The sequence below is a fragment of the Chlamydotis macqueenii genome, chromosome 3, assembly GCF_036417535.1.
Source record: "Chlamydotis macqueenii isolate bChlMac1 chromosome 3, bChlMac1.mat, whole genome shotgun sequence".
Classification (NCBI taxonomy): domain Eukaryota; kingdom Metazoa; phylum Chordata; class Aves; order Otidiformes; family Otididae; genus Chlamydotis; species Chlamydotis macqueenii.
The window spans coordinates 87192688-87210652 of NC_141558.1; the positions used below are offsets into that span (position 1 = coordinate 87192688).

The 17965-nt window shown below is 50.5% G+C and overlaps 2 protein-coding genes across 3 annotated transcripts in view; one reads left to right on the forward strand and one right to left on the reverse strand.

The window, feature by feature from the left end:
* TMEM63B (transmembrane protein 63B) overlaps positions 1-2106 on the reverse strand; it is a 48095-nt gene extending 45989 nt beyond the window's left edge. The window contains exon 1 of one of the 2 annotated variants that reach the window (XM_086743982.1): positions 1974-2106. The gene's annotated coding sequence lies outside the window, so the exon portion shown is untranslated. The remainder of the gene's footprint in view (positions 1-1973) is intronic. The other variant, XM_086743981.1, reaches the window with a different exon arrangement.
* A 98-nt stretch (positions 2107-2204) lies between these two features.
* On the forward strand, positions 2205-14095 carry MRPL14 (mitochondrial ribosomal protein L14). The gene is made up of 3 exons (XM_086745559.1): positions 2205-2266; positions 10859-10952; positions 13450-14095. Exons 2-3 carry the CDS (start codon positions 10879-10881, stop codon positions 13811-13813), a joined length of 438 nt encoding a protein of 145 aa, XP_086601685.1. The 5' UTR covers positions 2205-2266; positions 10859-10878; the 3' UTR covers positions 13814-14095.
* Positions 14096-17965: the final 3870 nt, after the last annotated feature.

Below are 17965 nucleotides of genomic sequence, written 5' to 3' on the forward strand. Positions count from 1 at the left end.
AAGTGATTTCATGAGGATTTTTTTTTTAAATGTAAAAACTTACGGAAAAAACACAAGCAAGTTCCTAGCCTATTTTATTGCTGAAGAAAGCTAAAAAAAAAAAAAAATCAAGGTTATTTTAAAAGCCCAGAAGGAGGGGGAAAAAAGTTGTTGTTTTTTTTTTTTTTTTTAAATAATCAACAAACATGAAGTAAAGCACTCAGTATTTTTATTTTTTTGGCTGAACTCATGGCTTCAGGACACTTCAGGATAGTTGCACCACATTCCAGTCAAAGGGGAAGAAAACGGAGCATTGCAAAGCCTCACAGCAATGACTTTTTGACAAGATAACCGACACCCTCAGAAAAATACAGGAGCTTCAGTTCCTTCCAAGGTTACTGAAGACAGGAACAGACAAAAATAGAGCAAACTTAGTGCAACAAAACACACTCATGAGCCAAACGGTCTCTTCCCAACCCCCTCAAAGGCATCTTCTTTCATGTTTATCTTGCTCCAATGGTATCCAGGTGAAGGCTGCAGAAAGGACTTACCACCCTGTAAAGAAAGCATATTCCTACCACTAAAAGGCTCAAGATGAAAAAGGCTTTTCCTAGGTAGATACCAGCTAATTGCATCATTAGAAGCCATTGTCCTTAATGCTTTGCTATTTCTGGTTTGAACTGAGTCCTCCTGTAGCCTGTTAGAAGCTGCGTGGCTGACTTTCCGCTCTCTCAGAAGCATTAAGGGAATAAAAGGCTATTAGGGGCCACACAGCACGGCTGTTTGGAGGGGAAGGGCACCGGTCCCTGCTATGCACTTGCAAAGGCTTTGTCCCATGCCTGGGTGGGGCATCTGCAAGACCATCCAAGAGGCACCTGTGCCACGCAACCCTTCAGTGGCTTTGTGACTGCTGCTAATGGGATGCTCCTGCCACGCAGCCGGTGGCTTTCCCTTGGCACTTACTCCAGAGGATGAGGCGATGGAGCAGGACACTTCCACAGCAACATACAGATAAGGGGCAGGGGACTCCTCGTGGACTTACGCACAACTAAATTAGCACACCCCGAGCTTGCACTGATCAGCCATTTGCTGCCAAGGGAAGGGTGAGGAAGGGAGGTGCCCAAAATCCCAAATTCTCCAAACGCCTGGTCTCCATCCAGCCGAGAGCCATCAAACCTGCTACGGCCACCAGGCTGACTGCAACCACGTCACAGATTTTTGGCGTGATGCCTCCGGAAGGTAGCTACGTACAGACATCCTAGGCGCACTCCAGGACAGGGAGGGGGGCGGAAAAAACCACGGTGTGCTGATTTGAAGGGGCTGGTGATCAAGACAAGAGCAGAAAGGGGCTGCTTGGCTGCGTGACCATAGACACAAGCTCTTTGCCAAGTTCTCTAGAGGCAGGGCCATATCAGAAAAATTCGCCTGCTGTTTCCACCCCTGAAACACCCCTGCTGCCCTCCCTCTCGGCGGTGCCCGGGGAAGAGAGGCAGGGAGGAGGGCAGGCGGCCCTCCCGGGACCCAGCACGCACAAAAGCGGCCTCAGCACCCCCGACCGGGCTCGCAGGTGAGATGGCAGCCGGTGCCACCCGGCAGAAACGGGTCCGGCGACCCCCAGGGTGGAGAAACGGCGGTACCCGAGGGTCGGGGCACCGGGAGAGGGCAGAGGACGGGAGTGCGGGGCAGGCGGGCGGGAAGCCCTGAGCCATCCCGCTTCCAACGCAGCCCCGGCAGCCGCCGCACCCGGGCGCGCCCCCCGCCCCGCCCCAAGATGGCAGCCGGCGCCCCCCGCCCCAGGCCGCCCCCGCTGCGGGGCTCCGCGCAACAGCCGCCCCGCGCGACCCGGCCCCACTCCGGCCTCAGGAGGGCCCGAGGGGCGGCCGCTGGCCTCCCCACCCCCTCCCGCCCCGGCAAGCAGCGAGGCTGAGGGCCCGGGCCCGCACGGCCTGGAGAAGCCGCAACCACCGCACCGCACCGCACCCCGCCTCGCTTACCCCGTGTCAGGCGCGGACGGGCTCCCCCCAGGCTGCCACTCCGCTCCGCTGGGCCGGGCGCTGCGGTACCGCGCTGCGCTGGGCCGGGCTTCGCCGCGCACGGGAGCGAGCGGCGACCACCCGGCTCGGCTGTGTTCGGCCGGGCTCGGCTGGGCTCGGAGAGGGGCGGGGCCCCGGGTGGGCGGGGCGCGGAGGCGCCGGCCCTGCACAGGGGTGGGCGGGGCTCGCGGGCGGTGGTTGTGCTGCGCATGCGCGCTGGGCCTGCGGGCGGAGGGCCTGCTTTCCCTTCGGAGGTGTGCGGTGGGGGCCGGGGGTGCGGGGTTTGTGTTCTGTGCGGGTGGGGGGCGCAAAGGCGGCCCTGGGAGGAGGCGGGGGCGGTGGGGAGCGGAGCGGAGCGGAGCGGTGCGGGCGCCGGGTGGGGGCAGCCGTGCGGCAGCGGCCGCCCCGCCCCGCCCCTGAGGCGCGGCGTCGCTGTCGCGGGGCCTTAGGCCTCCCGGGCGGGGCCGGCCGCGGCCTGCGGACCCGGCGGCCTGCGGGCGGCCTTGTCCCGCCGCCGGGCTGGGCCGGGCTGTTCCTGGGGTGCTGGCCTTCCGCCGCTCGGGGCGCGGGCAGGCCCCCCCGCAACCGCCGGGCACTGAGGCTGGGTGAGAGCAGGCCGTGGTGCGTGTGCGGCTGCCGTGGTTGCCTCCGGGCCCTGCGGCGCCTGGGCTGCTCGGGTTCTCCCTTCCCCCGGGTGCCGGCCCTGCTGCCCCTCCCTCGTAAGGAGCCGTTTGCAGGCGTCGCCGATGCTGTGTGCAGAGGGCCTGAAACGTCTGAAAACTAAGGACGGGGTGCTGCTCTAAAAAAGCTGAGAAACGCTGGCCCTGAAGATGGCGTGTGGGTTGAGTGGCAGGCAGCAGGGCAGATAGTTGTGACATCTTGCAGAAGCAGCTGGGAGACGGAGCCTGGGCTGTGCGGAGCCTGGAGCCTTTGTGTCATCTGCAGACAGAGCACTGCAGGTGGGATGACTGGCAGCATCTTGCTTCTCCAACAGGCAGCACCCTCTGCTCCCGCTGGGCTTCAGCCCATGCCCTTGCAGTCTAGCCTGGGAGAGGAGGAAAACACAGTCTATTCTGATACTCTTGCACATGTGTCCTTCAGAATGTTCATTTGCTTCAGAATTCATGTGAGGCTGTGCTGCTGGGATTAGGCTTGTGTGGGTAGGAGTAGTCATGCAGCAAAGTCGGACCAAAATTCCCGTGCCCTGACAAGTGCGGCATTTACTCATGTGTGTCATGGGGACTCAGGAAGTGTGGGCGCTAGTTTCTGCTTCGCTAGTTATTCTCAAAAAAACTCCTTTGGAGGTCCAGTGAGTAAGGGGAGGCAATTTGGGGAAGACGATTGCGTGACAGGTTTCTTATAAGAGTGAAAGACTTACTCCTTGTAGTAAAAGCAGACAGACAACCAGGACACAGGTGCTCATCTGAGCTGTGTTCACTTGCCTTGTTTGAAAGTTCCCCAAGCTTGCCTGGGAGGGTCTTGTTTGGAAGGAGAGAAACTGATAAAGTTTTGGAGTGAGAGGCTTGTTCCAGCAAAGCTGCAGGTAGCTCTGTGCACCTTTGTCTCCACGTTAGGTTTCTCTGAAGCCTGAATTCTGTCTCTATTAGGCATCCTTTTCTGGTGTAGCTTTATCAGGAAGGCCTGGAGCCAGTATCATTCTTTGTTCTGTGAACTGCTCGCTAGGTCAGCGGTTCGTGACTTTTTTTTATGGTTAAGCCACAGCTCCTCACCTTCTCTTCCTTCTTGTTTGTGTCCTCCTCCCTGCCACAGCTCATTCCAGCGCGGTTACTGCTATCTGGTTTGTGATCGCACCTTGCTGGTTGGGACCTGGTCACCCAGGTCAGAGCTGGGAACAGAATCTGGTCTTGTGGCTTGCCACCTATTGTGCTGTTCCTGACACCTCAATGCTTTTAGAAGTAGTAAAGAGACATTTGAGAGGTGATAGCAGCATTAAGTTGCGGGAGTGTGGGCTGTTCTCTGAATTGACGTGTAATTCTGGAAGGCAGAGACAGGGAGGGACCTTGCTGGGCTTCACCTCCAGCCCCATGGACCTTACCAGAGCAGAGCTTCTGGGGTTACGTACCTGTTCTGCTGCTCCTTTCCTTTGACCTCACACAGGAAGTCGTCCTCTCTGTAGCTTAATTTCCTGCTGGTGCACTGGGAATAATCCCTTCCTATTTTAGTACAGTGCTGTGAATGTGAATGTATAGAACGGTTTAAGGTGCTCAGATACTAAAACGATAAGAGCCGTAAGTACCTTAGAGTTGAGGCTTCTGGATGCTTAAAAGGTCAAAAGCAAGTTTTCCATTAAAGGTATTCAGCTCTTTTTTTCATCTGCCTTTCCTGATAGTGATCTGGAAAATTAGGTTAGTGTATTTTGCTTCAAAATTGTTAACAGATGTACCTGTAATGAGTTTCTGTTGGTGGCTTGGATCAATAAATATCCCGTCTAATAGCTAATCCTATTCATAAACTGAATTGAAAAAGACTTAATTCCTCTTTGTGAATCCTGGCCTTTCTGGCTGTCATTAATGTAAAACCAATTACGCCTTGGTAATGAATATCTTGTGTATTTTTAACGCACGCAAGCCCTTAATCACATTGTTTCCTTTGTGAGGAGAGCTGTGAATGGATTGAGTCCCGTAGTTCACAGTTGGCTCTTGTAGCTCACCCTGGCAGACGGTCTATAAATAAACCTGCAGTGACAGAGTAGGGGTTTAGGTATTTGCATCGCGCATATTGTCTTGGATTTATTTCCTGCATTTTAATGATGGATGACAGATGCAGTTCAAATCTTTGTGGTGCCTGGAGCATGTCTATTTTGGTCTCTTAGAAGAATAAAGGGGATGTTGGCCCCCACTGTTTGACTGTGCAGGTCAGGTTACTTCTATTAAAATGAAGAATATTTTTTCCTGATTTATTTTGTATATTTGACAGCAGGCTTTGGGTAGTAGGCCTCAGGATTTGCTTTGCAACATCCGTTGGTTTACCCTGGGCACTGTTTGTGTGGATGAGTTACTAGCAGAAAGAAGGAAAATAAATAGCTGAATGGCTGTGGAACTACAGATCTTGGGAATCTAGGGAGCAGGTGTCATTCTCAAAACTTGTGATTAAAAAGGAAAGTGATACTGGATTGCTAGGTAACAGCACTATTTAAAAGTACGTTTACTCTAGGATGCAGGCAGGGTATGAATGTCAGCTTGGCTGTTTTTTAAGGTATACACCACTGATTAAAAACTTGGTCAGAGCTATTGCACTGGCCCCTTGAGTGTTCAGATGGAGACCTTTTTTTTAGCACTCCCATGGCTGTGTTAATAGTGCAGATTCGTACGGACCATTCTTGTGAAGCACATCAATATTGTTGCTGAAATGACAGAGATCCTTTCCTTGCGCAAATCTCTTGGTGTTTCTCTGGAGCCACTGTCATGATGTAAATCTGGGTTGGCAGTGAAAGGAGAAGTCCCAGTCTTGTGTTCTGCCACATTCCCTCGCAATGGCATTCCTGCAGCTGTGGAATGAGCTGGATCAGGGAACTGATCTAACTGAAAACTGTGGTTTACATGAATGCTGGAGCCAGCATAAGGGAGGTGGTGGGAATGTGTGTTGGGGGAACACAGGCCTTCCTTTCTTGGTACTGTGTGCCCTGACATTGTGTCGTAGTTCAGCCCCGATCGGGACCAGACTACGTGGTTTCTCTCTCACTCCCCCCCACCCTCTGAGAGAACAGGGGGAGATGATATAAGAAAAACGGCTCAAGGTTTGAGATAAGGACAGGAAGAAATCCTTAAAGTTACCATCACAGGCAAAACAGACTCGACTTGGGGAAAAACACTCATTTATTTCTAAAACTAGCAGGAGAATGAGACAGGGAACAAGATAACCTCCCTCCACCTCTCCCTCTTCCCGGGCTTAACATTATCTCTACTACCTTCCCCCCCTTCCCAAGCGGCACAGGGGGGAAGAGGGAATGGGGGTTGCAGTCAGTTCATCATGCGTTGTTTCACACTGCTACTTCGTTGTCGGGGGAAGAACTCCTCGCATTCCTCCCCTGCTCCATCGTGGGGTCCCTCCCACGGGCCACAGTCCTTCGTGAAACTGCTCCGGCGTGGGTCATCTCTTCCACGGGGTGCAGTCCCTCCAGAACAGCTGCCCCAGCGAGCCCTCCATGGGCCACAGCCCTCCAGGCCTCCACCTGCTCTGGTGTGGGGTCCTCCACGGGCTCCAAGTGGATCTCTGCTCCTCCGTGGACCTCCATGGGCTGCAGGGGGACAACCTGCTTCACCATGGTCTTCACCACAGGCTGCAGGGGAATCTTGGCCAGGAGCCGCATTACTCCTCCCCATCCTTCTTCACTGACCTTGGCATCTGCAGCCGTTCCTCACAACAGGCTGGCAGATGCCTCTCAGGATCCTTTTTACATCTCATTCACTTCTCATCTCTTCTCCACTTCTTGCAGCCGGGCTGGGCCGAGTTGGGCCCAGTCGGCTGCCCGGCAGGAGGCCAGAGGGTGAGGCCTGCAAGGTCCACAAGGCTCGTGCCTCCCCCTCTCTGGCCCCACTCAGGTGCTTCACATCTTCTCCCCTTTTTTTCCCGTTCTCCCCTTCTTAAATACGTTATCGCAGAGGCGTTATCATGGAACATTGTACTACCAATCGGCTCGGCCTTGCCCAGCAGTGGGTCCGCCGTAGGCCTGGCTGACTCCACTGAACAAAGGGGAGCGACTTCTAGCAGTTTCCTACAGAAGCTGCCACCTTAGCCCCCCCCCTCCCCCTCCCCAAACAGAACGAGAACACATTGATTCAAAGTGAGTACGTAATTCTGTCCTCCTTGTCTGGAAGATGTCCTTGCTTTGTATCAGCTCCTTGAGGTGGTCTACTCACGTGTTTGCATGCGTTTGACGAAAGTATTTTATGTGGCCTGTTTCTGTTAGCTGGGATGAAGTTTTTCAGAACTCCTCTGTTCAAAAACCACTCAAGATTACAGTAAATATAATCTCAAGGGAGAACAGTGAAGGTGGTAGCTTCAGTATGGCACTTGAAAATGGTGGGGTGGGTAAATAACTCCCACAGGTTTATAGCTGGTGAAGAGTTGCTTTGTGGTGCGGTATTAGAATTTGATGTTGGTCTGTTGCATTGAATGGAGTACGGCTGACGGGCCCTTGAGAAGAGAGTGTTTGTTACAGCAGGTATTGCATGCTCAGACCTATTCAGTGAAGTAGAAATTGGGTCATTTTAGTGAATATTTGATTAACAGGCACCTTCACCCTTTCTGAATCTTACTCTGAACTCAGTCTGAGGTCTGTACTAAGTCTTAACTGGTGTGTGGAGCAGAGAGAAGCAAAGCATCTCTACGATTCTGGTTTTAAGAAATTAGTCTCTCTAATCATGAGATGGAGCCACTGCTAGAATTTGGGGGCAGTGGGGTAGGAGCTGATAGAGAGGTTGCTCTGCATGATTCTTTATCACTGTTTTGGTGCAGCTACATGTGGCCTATGATATATCAGTAGTTGTCTTTGTGTTGGGCATTTCATTTTAGGATAGTGTCTGTTTAAGTATTGATCTTGCTTAGTGTGAACGACTTGTAAACTAATCCTGCTTGCGAGGGAGATTGGACTGGGTGACCTCCAGAAGTCCCTTCCAAGATAATTCTTTGGTCAGGAGTGTATTAGTGACTAAGTACTAAGCAGTGGTGGTGTTTTGCCTGTCCAGGGTATTGTAGGGTGCACTCCTGTATCAGTTGGGCAGTACTGACAGCAGACTTCTGGGAATTCCTGCAAATTTTCCTGTGCTTGAGGCTTATGGGGATACTCTTCCCATATACCTCTGAGCGCTGAAGCCTGATCAGAGACAGCCATGGGAGAACCACCCTCAGAAACAAACTCGGGTCACAGGCATTCCCTGTGCTAAGTGCAGCCTCCCCAGAGCCTTTTTAAGGTCTGCTGGTGTGAGGAAGCATCAGCGCTGGGAAGGAGAGGGGTGCTGGCTCCACTGGGGCTGACGGCTGTCATTGCTTTATAGCAGCTCTTCAACTTTGGTATCAACTCGGAGCATTCGTGTGGCAGCACCCAGTGTGACAGGGTGAACGCGTTCTGGGCCTGTTGGAGTTTAGTAATTAGCTGCTTCACGGAGGGGGAAGTGGAGGGCAGATGAGATCAAGTGCCCCGTTCACAGTCGCAGAGGGAGCAAGTCAGGAGTGGGTCTGGTTGAGGAGCACCGGGAAACAGACCCAAACGGTTGGCTGTTTGTTTCTAGAAGGCAAGCTGGCATGTTACGATAGCTGAAGATGTGATTCACACTTTGTGAACTCACTTACACCCTTGCATGCTGTACTCCGTGCCACCGATGCGTTCTTCTCTTCCTTCCACTCTGAACCTTCCTGCTAATTGGAAGCATCCCCGCTGTTTAGTCAGTTGCTAACAGGACGCTTCATACCAAATAATCAATCATTGCATTTCTTAGCTTGTGACACATCTTAACGTGCTGGGGAATAATTCTTAGCAAAGAAGGGAGTACTGAGTCATCTGTAAAAATAAACAATCCTTGGACACTTAATGCTGTTGATGCTTCTGACGGCAGTTTTGTAACTTCAAACCTTCACTGCTGCCACAGGGTAGAAACAAACAGTGACTCCTTCCAGGAGCGCAGAGTGAGTTCAGAGTTTAAGCAGCGCTTTCGGACTCTGACATGTGTCCTTGGACACATCTAGCTACGCTGGTCATGATGTTGCTGTCCCTCTGACGCCAGGTAGCGTGTGACCTGTGCCTGCCCTGCCACGAGCCAGCAGACCTCTCCTGTTGGTCTTATGTAGTGGTGAGGATGAGCAGGCCCATCCTCTTCTGCCACCGAGGCCACGATGCCTGCTAAGGGAAGACAGCTGGACTCCCTGGGAAGGAACCATAAAAGACAAGAGAGAGGCCAACTCGCTGCTTCTTGTTTGGGTCTTCTAGAAGGATCTAAGTATTCCGTGCAATTCTGGAGGAAGTAGGAGCAGTATTATCCGCTGGGTTTGAGTTTCACACGGGGAAACTGTACACCCAAGCACAGAGCGGGACACAGGCTGTCCTCCCTGCCAATGCAGGGTGTGGGCTTACAGCAAGGCAGCGTAGTGAATGTTCTTGGAAATCCTAGCAGCAGTAAGGCCTGGGTGCTGGCAGCACTGTAAGTACTGCAGGGCCTTATGTTTGTAAGGGTCACAGAGCCACAGGTAAGGAGCTGTGGCCAAAACACAGCCTTTTTGGAATCTCATTTCAGAGAGGGAACAGCACAGGTGAGCTCTGAAGGGAAGCTGTGAACTCATTTCGAGACCTACCCCACTGAAAAGTGGCTTTGTTTAGCAAATAAATGTGAACTTTGACTGTTGCTGATCTCTGTTCCAAGCCTGCCTGTGTGACAGGTGAGATGGGTTGCCGCCTATTTGAGAACCTGTGCTTTGCTCAGGGAGCACTGCTACAAAATTGCTGTGGTGCTCATCTCCAGTACTTCTCCTCTTGCTGTCAGGTTGTCCTCTCTAGGACAACCACAAACCCTAAAAAATACATATATCCCCAAGTAAGCAAACACACGGGGTGGGGGGGGAGGGGGGAGGAAGGAAGAAAAACAACAATAAAGACAGTGAAGATTTAGCTTGGGCTTTACATGGTTGTAGAAGAACAGCTGTGGCATTGTCTGTCAGAAGGCTCTGTGGCTATTTTTTTCCTCTGGAGAAGTTAGGTCAGCTTTGTTTTTAAAAGAAACGTTAAGAAAACGGCTTTACAATGTACTGCTGCAGTTTGGCCCTAAGCTCATCAGAACTGGCAAAGGGAGATAAGAGGTCAATGTATTTTTAATGTTTACTTTAGAAAGGAGAGAAGCAGAGCACGTGTTGGTTGCACTGCCAAGGTCTAAGCAAGCAGTGTCACACAGCGGTAGTTGCAGTCAGCTGGAAAGTCTTAGCTCTACCTGAGTTGGCCTGAAAGAAGACTGGCTCTAGGTCCGTATTCTTTTCTCCCTTCGCTCAGATCTGCCGGCGTAGCTTCCTGGGTCGTCACTCCCTAACTAATGTCTGGCCAAATGATCTGGGTTCAGATAAGCCTTTACGATTGCACGTGCAAGCTGGTCCCCATCACTCTGACAGAATGAGGTTAGGGAACCGCCATAGATGTAGTCAGGGAGGAGAGTGTGGTGAAACTCGGTCAGAGGTTACCCTTGAAACCCATCTCTGCTGCCGTCGGAGTGCTGGTTCAGTTTGGGTTGAGCAGGCACCGTAAAGTTACAGCGAAGTGTTTCATCTGGGCAGCCTTAACAGAGCGAGGCTGGCAGAGGTGTGATTCTGGTCTCAACCACAGGCTGCTGAACACCTTGTACATGCTAAGAGGGAGCATGCCCTCACCAGGAGAGCTTTGTCTTGTCTGGCAGATTGTTTCTTGAAGCTCTGATGCCAGTCTGCAGAGTATCTTTGGCTTTTTGCTTCGTTTTATAGGTAACATTGGTAGCTTTTACAAGTAACTATGATAACTTTTACTGGTCACTACGGCCTCTAAATTGGTTCACATCCAAAATTCTAAAACCTGCTTGTTGTTACATGCTTCACAGTGCACACAGAAGGGCCCTTACCTCTGTGTGCAGGAAGCTGCAGTGCAGTGATTTTGAATTCAGCTTTGTAGTCTACACCATCTGAATTATGCTGTCTGCTGAATTCAGGCAGGAGTTGTTGATCTGCTTTGTATTGTGCTGCAGATGCTGTTAGCACTGCATGCTGTGGGTTGCGGCGTCCAAAGAGGTGCTAGTGTGTGATTCACATAAGGAAAAGGAAGTGAAACAAATTTTGCCCCATTTCCAGAGTTCATAATTCTCTTGTTTCTTATGCAGGGTGTGTTACCAGAATCCAAATGGCTCTCTTGAATGGGCGATTTGGTTTATCCTTAACCCATCTAAGCAACACAGTGATCCAGCGACACTTCAGGTAATTTTCAAATCCTGCTTTTGCTTTTGTTATCTTGGGAGAATTTCCTGATTGAAAGAGATGCTGTTAAGTAGGTCAAGCATAATATACAGTATTTCTAATTCAAAAAGGATAATATAATAAAACAGACTCTCCTAGTATTCTCTTCACAGGTTGTAAAGTGAGCCTAAACACCGTAACAGATACAGGTTCCTGGCAGTCTGAGCGTGGTCTGAACTCTGCGTTTTTGTATGCTTGTAAGGAGGCTTTTAGGCCTTGGAGGCTAATGCAAGGGCCTGCGCACTGAAGTTGAAAGTGCCTGTGTTTCTCGGCCAAGTCCAAAAAAGCAACAGCCAGATGATGACCCCTGCTGATGTGAAGCCAATTACATGTTTAAAATTATTCCAGAGTTTATAATTTCAGTTATTTAGAACAAGAGTAACCTGAAAAAATATTGCCTTGTACCTTAACAGTGCCCATTTTGTTATTTTTCTTTAGGCCCTTGTTCCAGGCTCGAGGCATTTAAAGCTTCTTAAATTTATGGACCTCATGTTTTACAATGCCTTGCACAAATCTTAGAGCCTAATCCCATAGTATGCTCAGTGCAGGTATGGGGAATTTCTAGCATACAGCTCTTTGAAGGGTCAGGGCTTCAGTTTATAGGGTGAGAATAGTCATTCCCATGACTGTGGTCTGAAGAGGGGATTAAGACAATGCTCAGGGCTAGGTTGTGCGATAGTCTCAGGAGCTATCTCGAGGTAAATGGGCTGCATGAGAGCATTGGCCAGTAGACATTTAAAAGATGTATATACGCTGACAGCGAGAGGGAGGCCAAGTCCACAGAGGTGAGCAGTGCTATTGCAGAACGTCAGCGGTCTTAATGGGGAAACCTTTCCTTTGTGGTGAGCCTGCTTTGGATGTGGTGGGGTTTTGCTCCAAGACTGTGGCAGAAATGAAGAAAGGTGGGGGAAGAAAAAGTCCTCCTTGTGCAGTTACTCTAGTGGTACCTGTGCAGTCACACTTACAGTTGTTTGCTACTGCTGCCTTGTGGCCTTGGTCCCACCTAGGTTTCCCCTACTCCTTCCTGTGACATTTGTCCCTTTCCAGCTTCATCCCTTCCCTCTTCCCTGCTGTGCAGCCACAGCCTGGCAAGCAGAGGATAGTCAGTGTGGTATGGCACAGTTCTGCCAGGGGATGGGATGGGAAAGCGTGGCTGCTTGCAGAGGTGAGTGACTTCTGAGAGAAAAGAGAGGTGTCCGGTTATAGGGGGAGGCTGGGATAGGTCTCTGATGTGGAAAACAGATCTTGGAAGGCAGCACTGGACATCTGGAGTAGTTAGACTAACACAGACTGACCCAGCTGGCCTTCCCTTACTGCATGTGAAAATGTCTGCTTCAACGGATGCCCGTCCACACTGTGTTTGATACGCAAGGGATGACTTGCTTTTCTTTTAGGCAGCAATGCAAATTCAGATCCTTCGTCTTCAAGAAGGGCTGGTGGTCCCCATTGGTCTTTATTTACTATACATCCTTCTGCTCTGCGAAACAAGGTGAACGGTTAGGGTGATTTTGTATGCTGTCTCTTTGAATAGTTAGCTGACAGCAGCTTGGCATTCCTGCAGCGGTCTGGCCAGCATGTTTCTAGTACCTTACCGCAAAGCAGTTGTTTGCAGCAGAAAGGATCTTCCTGCTCTTCCGATCGTCTGTGTTTGGGCGTCCTTTGAAGAGAAGCAACAAACCACTTGAATTTGAGCTAAGTGGATAAAAGGATAGCTGTTCCTCAAAGGGAGGTTGAAGTATTTCTCAGTTTATTCCTGCTGTTCCCAGGTGTGCTCAGAGTCAGATCTAACAACTTAGTATTGTGCAGTTTATTTCTTACTCCTGATAATCCCACAGAGCAAACAGATGCAGAAAAGACTACATCTCTCTGGGTTCCTCCCTCGTGGGGAAGGTGATGATCTGTTAGATTCTAGTTGATGGCAGCTTAGCACAGCCACAACAAGACCTCAGAGGTCTCACTGAGAGCAGGATAAGATGAGGGACACTTACAGACTTCGCTGAAAAGAAGATTGGTCAGAAAAGTCCCTATCGCTGGGGACTGTGTACAGGATTGAAAGAACCTGACTTGAGTCTTAGCTTCCTGTAGGCTATTTGTAGCAAAAGCAAGCACCTTTTTTTTTTTTTTTTTTTGCTTATAAATTGAAGTTGAATGGAATAATCTGCAGTCGCAAAAAGCCCAGTAAATGCCAGCCACTCTTCATGCCATCTTTTAGTTCTGTTTCAGAGTAGAACGGTCGTTTTATGTTTGACATTTAGTGAGGAGTGTGCAAAGCCCAAAGTAGCATCTGGCTTTCAAAGAGCAAGTTGAATGCAGTTAATGCGTCACGCATATGGTATGTATTTGTTGCTGGCGCCTTCTGAGTGATTTGTGTAATGACAAGATCCTGTGCTGGGTTTGTCCTTGCTCCCCAAGGATTATTGAGGAGATCTGTGTCTCATTCTTTCCTGTCTTTTGCTAGCATCACTGGAGCATGCCAAGCAATACAGAAACTCACCCGCGTGCGAGTGGTAGACAACAGCGCCTTGGGGAACACGCCGTACCACCGGCCACCAAAATGTATCCACGTGTACAACAAGACCGGAGTTGGCAAAGTAGGAGATAAGATCCTTCTGGCTATCAAAGGAGAAAAGAAGAAGGCTTTGATTGTAGGACACAAGATGCCTGGCCCCTCCATGACTCCTAGATTTGATTCCAACAATGTGGTACTCATAGAAGACAACGGAAATCCAGTAGGGACTAGAATAAAAACACCAATACCCTATATCCTGCGACGGAGAGGAGAGTACTCCAAAGTGTTAGCCATTGCCCGCAACTTTGTATGAAGGCTAAGAAAGGTTTATTGCCATCCTGTTTGTACAGTAGCTGTTCCTTGGTCCTTTTCTAGGAAATGGTGAAATGGGAAAAAGTTGAGGTTCGTGAAGAGTCTTTCTTCCTGTTTAAGAATTGCAAACAATTAGTTTAAATAGCGAAATAGCTTTTTTTTTCCTCCAAAATAAAGTTGATTTGCAGAACTTCTGCAGTGTGTTGGGGAAATGCTCCTTCACTCTTGCTGCTGCAATGGTATTAATTTGGTCTCAGATCATTAAAATGAGAACATGAAAATCCTTCTTGTTTTGTACTGCTTATGCTCTCTTTTCCCTTTTTCTGGCTTTCCCAGTTCCCTAGGAGCAAGACACAAATCATAGTCCCTGGCCCAGTGACACTGGGATCTACAAAATGGATTCACATGTAATAGAGTAGGAGAGAGATATGATGAAATATTGGTGCCTTGGGCATGTTTAATAAAAGGATTGGTTTCTACATCTTTGCGTAAGAAAAGCCTTTAGGAGGAAGCAGGATTGGAAGAGCTTGATGGCCTACAGCTTTGTTGGTGTGTGATTGAACAGGGTATGCCAGAGACGGAGAAGCAGAGGTAGGAAGGGGGTAGATGTAAGATGCAGCCTATGCTCTGCCCCTGACCAAGCTCAGGAGATTGTGTTCTCCGAGTAATGCAAGGGCTGGGTTCAGATTGAAAGCTCCACAGAAAGAAGCTTCCTTTTGGACTGCTTTTTGGGACCGTGTCAGACGTTATCTGTGATGACAGCTGGTGAGACTGGCTGTTGTCCTGCCGTGCTTCCTAAACACAATAGTGGGCAAATGCTACTGTGTTGCTTTCAGGGCCAGCTGTGATGCAGGAGCCAAACAGCTGCTGTTATATGGAGCTGAGCTGAGAAACTTGGTGCTTGTGGCAGGTAAAGGGACACTGGGGCAGAACACTCCTACAAATAGCAGTGCTGGGGAAGAGGGTGCAGGGGATGCAGCCAGCGGGACTCTGGTCAGCTTCTGGCTCCTGAGCTGACTCATCACAGGTCTGGTGGCAGCAGCAGCTGGCTGTGCCTTGTCCTTCCACCTCCACTCGCTGTCGTGCAGGGAAAGCTCCTCACCGTGGCCCTGCATTGCCCCTATGTGCAGGTCTGAAGACTGCAGCGCTGAGCTGCACCACATTCAACCAGTTACTCGTGGCAGGTCTACCTGCCCCATGCTCCCCACTGTGGAATCCACATTGCCCATGGAAAGGGTGAGCTCTGGATCTCCTCATACTCCATTACTCCAGGTAACACAGGTAAGATGATACTTCAAGTTTAAATTCAGTCTCAACCTTTAAGTAACAGCACTGTCCCCCTTAGTAAAACTTCCCTGTGAACAGGAGGGGCCCAAGCATACGTGCTGCCCAGTTCAGTGGGAAAGCTGAATCGACTGCTGCTGGCAGCATGTTCCTTGTTTGCTGTTGTCCATGGGGCAGTGGATGTTGGGTCTGCTGCTCTGAATCATCCAGAACTCTGTGGGAGTTGCCTTTAAGCCCTCAGCCTGCTTGCTTCTTAGGCTTCTGCCTGCTGGTGTAGCAGTGAAGCGGACACCCTCCTGGCTGATGTCAGTCTTTCCAGTCTGAGTGCAGTCCTTTTCCAGGAGGAACTTTCCATGCTCTGAGGTGATGTTGATGCTGCTTTGCTAAGCAGGATGGTGAACAAACTGTGCGTGCTCGTCGCAGCGATGAGCGTGACTGGCCTCCCTCCCTTGGGTGGGGTTTGCTTCCACGTCACGGGAGCATGGCACAGCCTGACTGCTCGGGCATTGTTTGCCTCCTTCTTTTTCCTGGTCGAATTTGTTCCTGGATCAGTGTGGGATGCTCCCAGGACTCTTCTTTTTTTTCTGGGATAGATGCTGTTCTGAGTGACTTCCCAGCCCTTTGCTGATGTTCGGTCCCTGCCCCGCAGGTACGGGAGCCATGCAGGTCTGCACATCGATGCCTGGAGTCGGGTGACAGGGAGCAGTCCACATCCTGCCCCACCCAGCTTCAGGAGCAGGCTTGGGCCGGGGGCATAGGACTAGCTAGGCTTGGCTCAAGGTCTAGGGGCATTAGTGAGTGCTGGGTGCACAAGTCAGATCTGGGCACCAGGGAAGCTCTGTGCAGGGCTGCAGGGTGCTGATCTATTCCAGTTCGGCAAAAGGGTCAGAAGCCAGCATTGTGCCCTGCCATCAGCGGATAAGTCTTCACAGCCCAGTTTAGGTGTGTTTTTTAGCTTTTTCCAAGCTCGTCCCAGTAGCAGGCTGAAGTATTTCAAGTTAAAAAAAAAAAAAGGTGTGTTTTCATGCATATGTAGGAAAAGTGTTTACATCACTTAGCAGCTCTGCACTCTTCCTTTAGAAAGCCTTCTGCAGCCTTTGAAAGTTCCCCAACCCCAATAACCACATACACAAATACTTTAATAAAGTATTTGTTTTTTATAAACAAATCGTAAGCCAATGGATATGTCTGTCGTGCCCCTCCTGCAGACAGAGCAGCTCAGGCTTCCTCATTGTAAATCCTTCTGAGAACAGAAGAGGAAGATGGCTTGAAAATATACTTTCAGGTGGCACTTGTATGGATTATTTTGTTTCTGTGCAAAAGCTGTGGGCAGAGTGGAAGTGAGGTCCATCCCAAGCTGGAACACCTGGGTCCCAGCTATCCTGGTTTATAACTCATCTGAACGGCTGCTTTGCTGTGAGGTTTTTGCCTGGCAACAACTCCAGCCTCGAAGCGTCTCCCAGTAGGACATGGGGGCCTGCAAACAATCCCTGTTTTTCTTGTCCTGACCATAAGGGCTACGAGTCCCTCATGGGATGCACAGACCCCGCTGTTTGGATATTAAATATTTCACAGAATATTTGCTAATAACTTTCTGGCGTTTTGCTGGGGAAGAGGTCGTGGGGAGAGGGCATGAGAGGAAGCGGGCAAGACAATGCAGCGTACTTGAGATTAAAATGTGAAGTGATGCTTTATTTCTAAGTAAACTGATATGTGGAACTAAATTCTTAACCTTGGAGCTTAATAAGCAGACATGCAGACAGCTAAGCTAAGCATATCCCGTAGAGCGTCTCCTGCAGTTTTTACCCATCTTTCTCTAACGAGGAACGTGGCCTCGGCAGAAATTCCCGGCTCGTGGTGTCAGCTCCGTGCTGGCAAATTCCAGGCGCTGCCTGTAGCAGCATCTCTGAGGGCAAAGGGTCTGGCTCGTGGATGAGCCCCTAGCCAGCTTCCACCCGTCCCACAGAACTTGGCCCCGCTGTGGTTGTGGGAAGGTCGGATCCTGACTGTCCCAGCACTGCTTCAGTGGCGGAGCCCGTACAGGCAGGAGCAGATGGGTGGCAGCCCAGGCTGATGTGGGTTCTCTGGGCTCTCTCTTTTCTTTTAAGCAGGCCCCATATTCCAAGTCCTCTCTTTTGTTTCTGCAGAGGGAATGATACCTGCTTTTTCTCACTTCCAGGATGGCCCTGTCTCCACCGTGGACATGCCAGAGCCTCTGAGCAGCAAGGCGGTGGTGTCCCAGGAGCAGCTGGTGGGTTTCCTGGGCGCCGGCTTGAGGCATCCATCTTTGGGTTCCATCTAAGACTGTGCTCTCTCCAAACAGGAGGCTTTTCCTTGTGCACGCATCCTGCTAGAAAATCAGGTGTGATTTATTCTGTGGGTAGCAATTCTTGCGAGTCCTTTTGTTGAAGGATGGCTGCAGGCTGGTGGGATGACTCCATCGAGTAGGGAAGAGAAACCAAAACACCACCTACCTCAGCTGCTGCCAGAAGGTCATTCTCTTCCCTGCTCCCTATTTATTATTCTGCCATTAACATGATTTTATGTGGTAAGTGGGAAAATTTCCCAGTGTGAGATGGTGCTTAGGAGGAATTTTGTCATCTCCTGTGCAGCCTGGGGGAGCTGCCACCCACTGCAGAGGGAAGGGGAAGCCAAAAGCAGAGTCGTCCCAGAGTCCTGCTGCCCAGTTACAAATGTGCCTTCCTGGTCAGCTCCGGCCGGGTCCCAGGCTTAGTGTGCATTCCTGTGTGTTTGGATGTGGGGTTTGCATCAGATGAAGCTCTCGAGAGGATGTCTGTTGCCCTGGCAATGGTGGGGACTTTGTGCCCAGACATTCTTCCATGGGAGTTGGGGGAGAGGAGTCTTTTTT

Bases quoted from the DNA above. Each gene is read 5' to 3' on its own strand.
- MRPL14 (XM_086745559.1), top strand. From the start codon at position 10,879: ATGGCTCTCTTGAATGGGCGATTTGGTTTATCCTTAACCCATCTAAGC. The intron at 10,953-13,449 runs GTAATTTTCAAA...GTCTTTTGCTAG, and splicing joins GTGATCCAGCGACACTTCAG to CATCACTGGAGCATGCCAAG.